A 5,093-nucleotide genomic window follows, 5' to 3' on the forward strand; every position below is an offset into this window, starting at 1 on the left:
TTTTTTTAACAGTCTAGACGCATAAGCTACTGGCTGTCTAGAATTCTCATCTATCTGTACTTCTAAGCATGCTGCGACACAATATGAAGATGCATCAGCAGATACCACGAAAGGTCGGGAAAAGTCAGGGTAGACCAACAAAGGTGGGGTGGTCAGAACAGTCTTTAACTGGTCGAAAGCCTGCTGCGTTGAGCTGTTCCAGACGAATGGTGTTTCTGTCTTCGTCAAATTTGTTAGAGGTCTCGCAATCTCCGAAAAATTTGGAATAATTTTCCTGTAAAATCCTGCCATTCCTAGAAAAGATCGCACTTGTTTCGCAGTTCTTGGGGCTCGACACTCTCGAACGGCAGCCACATTGTCGGGATCGGGGCGAATACCTTCAGAATTGATTAAATGCCCAAGGTATTTTAATTGTTCTTTTAGGAACTCACATTTCTTAGGTTTTAGCTTAAGGTCGTATTCTCTCAGATGCTGGAAAACCTTTCGCAGCTTCGAAAAATGAGAATCCAGGTCGGACGAAGCAATAATTATGTCGTCGAGGTAGGCGAAAATGGATTCCTTCCCAAGGTCATGAAGCACCAAGGAGAGGGCCCTTACGAACGCAGAGGGGCCGTTCTTCAATACAAATGGCATTTGGGAAAATTCATACAAAGATTCCCCAGTGGTGAAGGCGGTTTTGTGCCGATCAGCTGGGTGCACCTCAATTTGGTGGAAACCACTTTGCAAATCGAGCGAAGAGAAATATCGCGCCTGACCAAGAGTTTGCAGATTTGATCAATATGAGGGAGAGGAAAGCAATCAGAGAGAGTCTTAGCGTTCAATCTCCAAAAGTCCACACAGAGTCTGTAACTAGCATCTCGTTTCTTGACTAAAACAATTGGCGCCGCATATGGGGAATGGCTTGGTTGTATGATGTTGGCTTCCAAAAGTTCATTTACCTGCCTTCGAACTTCATCTTTTAACAAAAACGGAACTCTATAAGCTGTCTGCTTGACCGGTATGTTATCAGTCAGTCTAATCCTATGCTTTAACACCTTCGAGTTTCCTAACTGAGCTAGTGATTTAGCGAAAATATCTCTATACTCATATAACAAATCGGACAGTTTATGCCTTTGATCATCTGTCAAGTGACCGAGGTCAAAGTCTTGCAAAGTCACAGGAGCTGTAGTTTTCTCATTAGCTTCCTCACCTGTAAAAACAACTGTATTATCCCTAACACCCTCAAGACTAGCAATATTCATCCCTTTGGGAAGGTGGAGGGGTTCATTAGTCAGATTGGCTACAAGAACAGACACTCTGCCATCTGGACCTAATCTGTCTATTGAGCATTTGACTGCCAAGTCATCACGACTTAAGTTAGAGTTAGGTTCTGTCAACACTAACTGTTCGGCAGAAGCAGCAAAATGGTTACAAACAGCCGTTAATACTTTTTCTGATGAGGCGGGAATCAAATGTTTGGAAGTTAATTTAGCTACCGACGGTTTTAATTTCAAATACTGGTCTCTTACGCCTTGCTCCTCGCTACCCTCTTCCCTTAAGCAAATGTTCAAAGGGGCAGAGTGTATAATTCCCTTACCCAAGTCTAATGTAAACGAAAATTGCCTTAAAATATTTAATCCTAAGATTACATCGTATTGCCCTCTAAAATTTCCTGAAGCCACCAAAATCTTTTCCCGAAAAGTTGTCTGATCTAACTTAAAATTTACTGTAATTTCTGTATGTATTGGGACTACAGAAACTGAGACTCCAGTTACAGTCAAATCTGGGCATCTGGGATTCAATGATCTATCATGCTTAATTTTATTAAATAAATCTGTGCTCAAAAGTGATACGCTTGCTCCTGTGTCCACCAAAAACTTGGCTGGGATGCCTTGAACATACCCATTGATTAGTGGCAGTTTGGCGTCATTATTTAATATATACACCCCATGTTGCATATTTCTCTGATAGGCATAAGATTTATCGAATCTATGGAAATTCTGGCGAGGGGAAGCGGTTTTATTGCGTTGGAAGTTCCTTCCATTTCGCACCATGTTCCTTCTTTGTCATAAATACCTCTCCCCATTTTGCCTATAGTCTACATGGTTTGGTGATCTTCCAAAAATAGATCTGTGCTGAGTTTGATCAAAGGTACATTCATTTCTGGGTGTTCCCTTTCTTTCCCTTGTAAATGAGCTCATATTATCCCTATTTCGATTGTTATTATAGATTTTATCTGTTAATGTATCTCTATTTCTATTAAAATTACTGCTCTTTCCATTAACATAGGCTGTCCCATTTTTTGGCACTGCAGTGTATTCGCGCGTCGAGCGCCAATCATGCCGAGAAGGAGAAAAATTCGGTGCCGGCCGGCGATTGCTTGAACGGCCGCAGCCAGCAAAACGATTCTGTCCCTGCTCCCTAGCGTCTATGTGATTCGGTAACCCATGCTTCCGGTCATAGTGTGGTTCTCCATAGCGTCGGTACTCGTGATTATTGACCCCATTCGTGGCATATCCTAGCAACGCCCTTCCTGACTATGAGTGCCTTACGGGGAACGCTATGCGGTTGCAGAAAGGGGGGAATGCATAAGTTTCAGTATTAAAATTTTGGCTTGGATGATACCTGTTATTATCTGTGCCTTGTGTTTTTAAATTATTGTGTGTAATATTATTTACAGCTAGTGTATGTAGCGATTGCTGTAGGTCTTTTATCTGGTCCTGTAATGGCTTAATGATTTCTTTAAGATAGTTTTCTTGTTGGTCCCATATTTCTCCATCACTGTTATTCAAATTATACATGGCATTATTTGACCTGTGTTTTGTTTCTGTAATAAGCTCGTTGGTTTCCTCTCGTTTCGCCACTGTAATTGCTTGTGTGAAGGTGAGAGGATTTTGTGAAAGAACCAGCCTCCTGATCTTATTTGAAACGCCCCTGAGAAATTGAGCCAGCATTGCCTGATCTAATATTGATAATGCCTCTGGCGACTCACTTTTCGTGTTAAACGCTAAACGGGCCAAATTTTTAACCCTCGTAGCAAAATTTGCTACAGTCTCATTAGGCAATTGTACAGCATGTGAAAAATTATGTAGACATGTCACACTAGGTTCCGTTTTTTCGAACTGAGCCAAAAATGCATTTTTAAACACACTATAATCTTTTTCTTTACGTAAGTCTACAGAATTTGCGAGGAATTCTGCAGCAAGAGAGTGAACTTTGGACTTACAGACAGCTATTAATTCGCAATTTCCCCAAAGTGCTAATTGTCCTACACTTTCCAGCATTTCAAAAAAATATTGAACGGACGGCCCTTCATCTACTTTGCCAGAGAAAACTGGCACTAAACCCAAATAACCAGCAATATTTGCCAAATAAGGTCTGCCCATTTCGGGAGGGGGTTGTGTCTCCTGGGTTCCAAAAAGTGGAACAGAATTTTCTATACCCGAGGTTTGTGGGCTCTGTCCCTCCATTTTGACTTAATTAGTGTCTGTGTAAAATTAATGTCCCCCAAAATGGTGTAAAAGCCACCTTTCCGTTGAGCTGAAACAGAAATATATCATTAATAATCAGCAATTCTAAAGCAAAAGGTATTACAACATGTAGCAACTCGTTTTATTCTTAATTTTGATAAATTTTCGAGTTTAAAACATTACAAGTTGCTGCCTGTTGTTCAACATGAGTGTTCCTGGAGACGTCTGTGTTATTTGTACTGCTGTAAAAAAAATATGCCTATGACTAGTCTCTGTACACACAACAATCAGTGCTGTCCCAATCCTTTCTATTAGAAGTACTTTCCTCAGTCTACAACCATCAGAATCATTTACGGGCATTCATATAAATCGGGTTTTTCATCCCGCAAGGACACACTTGAATCCTGGACACAATTGGCACCAGTGTTGCGCAGGTCTTTTCTCCGTTGTAGTATAAACTTGCTAGGGTTCCAACAATTCTCAGTTATGGTGTGATGTGTCAGTTAGGAATAAATGTTCTTTGCAAGAGTTACACTAATATTTGCATCCGGAGAAACCTGGCTTTCATGTAATCGTCTAGCAGTTAGTTAGGACAAATCCCGTGTTCTAAAAACTTACTCAGATGGACGTTGAGCAAATCTGCAACATCAAGATTGCGTTGTGTGATTTTCACCTTTGACTCCTTTCTATTTGATTAGAATCAAAAGCGCCGCCTTAACAGTTCTTTATCAGTAATCCATTCAAAGAAATCATGTGTCATCAGAGAGTAATCAATAGGCAAAAATTAGCAAACAAAACATGGTTTATTAAACATACTAAATCGTTACAAAATACAGTTAGACAAAACAGTGTATAAGTCTTTAGTAAAATAGCCTTGAGCTTTTATACCTTTACATATTTAGGTAACCAACGGATTAATTAATAATGGTATGGGCTTGCAAATTGTTATGTTCTTCATGAACAATCGACAGCCAAAGAGCGTTCATACATCGCGTAGCTGACGAATATTACACCACATTGGTGGAACATGTAAGATTGTAGGCCATGATTAATATTCAGTCTTAATATTTAATTATAATATTCAGTTATAATATTTAATTATAATATTCAGTTATAATATTTAATTATAATATTCAGTTTTAATGTTAATTAGGATCATTCAGTTTTAATATTTAATTATAATTAATTCTAATTAAATAACGTCCGGTATTCATGTACAAGTTACAGTATCTATTAAATATGAAATGCTAAGTAAAATAACAAAACTCTCATCAAATATGAGTGTGCGTGAGGATCGATGTCTTTAAGCACATAAAAAATATATAAAAGGGGGGGATGGAAGTATGTTCGACTTAGCGCAATTAAGTTCCGTTTATAATTAAATAACGAGGGTTAACTTACCCGAATAATTCAGCAACGCCTCAGGAACTGTAGTTACAGGACAGTAGTTCATCTCGATTCCTTCCTATATCTCATTAACGAGTTTTTAGCCTTCTTCTTCCGACTTTTCGTTTCCCCTTCTTAAGAATATTTTCTTCACATTCTAAAAAAGATTATCATTGCGACGGCTCTCTATCTTAACAAAATCCTAACTCAAATTCCGCTAACTCCCTTACAAGTCAACAGCTCATTCACCGACCAAGG

At 39.1% G+C, this 5,093-nt stretch overlaps 1 protein-coding gene across 1 annotated transcript; it reads right to left on the minus strand.

Moving 5' to 3' along the window:
- Positions 1 to 293: 293 nt before the first annotated feature.
- On the minus strand, positions 294 to 2,033 carry LOC150083048 (uncharacterized). Its single transcript, XM_090378373.1, has 2 exons — positions 939 to 2,033; positions 294 to 377 (listed from the first exon to the last, which is right to left on the minus strand). The coding sequence occupies exons 1-2, from the start codon at positions 2,031 to 2,033 to the stop codon at positions 294 to 296; spliced, it is 1,179 nt and encodes a 392-aa protein (XP_090234499.1).
- Positions 2,034 to 5,093: the final 3,060 nt, after the last annotated feature.

Source organism: Mastigoproctus giganteus, chromosome 7, assembly GCF_048544385.1.
Source record: "Mastigoproctus giganteus isolate SK-2022 chromosome 7, ASM4854438v1, whole genome shotgun sequence".
Taxonomy (NCBI): Eukaryota; Metazoa; Arthropoda; class Arachnida; order Uropygi; family Thelyphonidae; genus Mastigoproctus; species Mastigoproctus giganteus.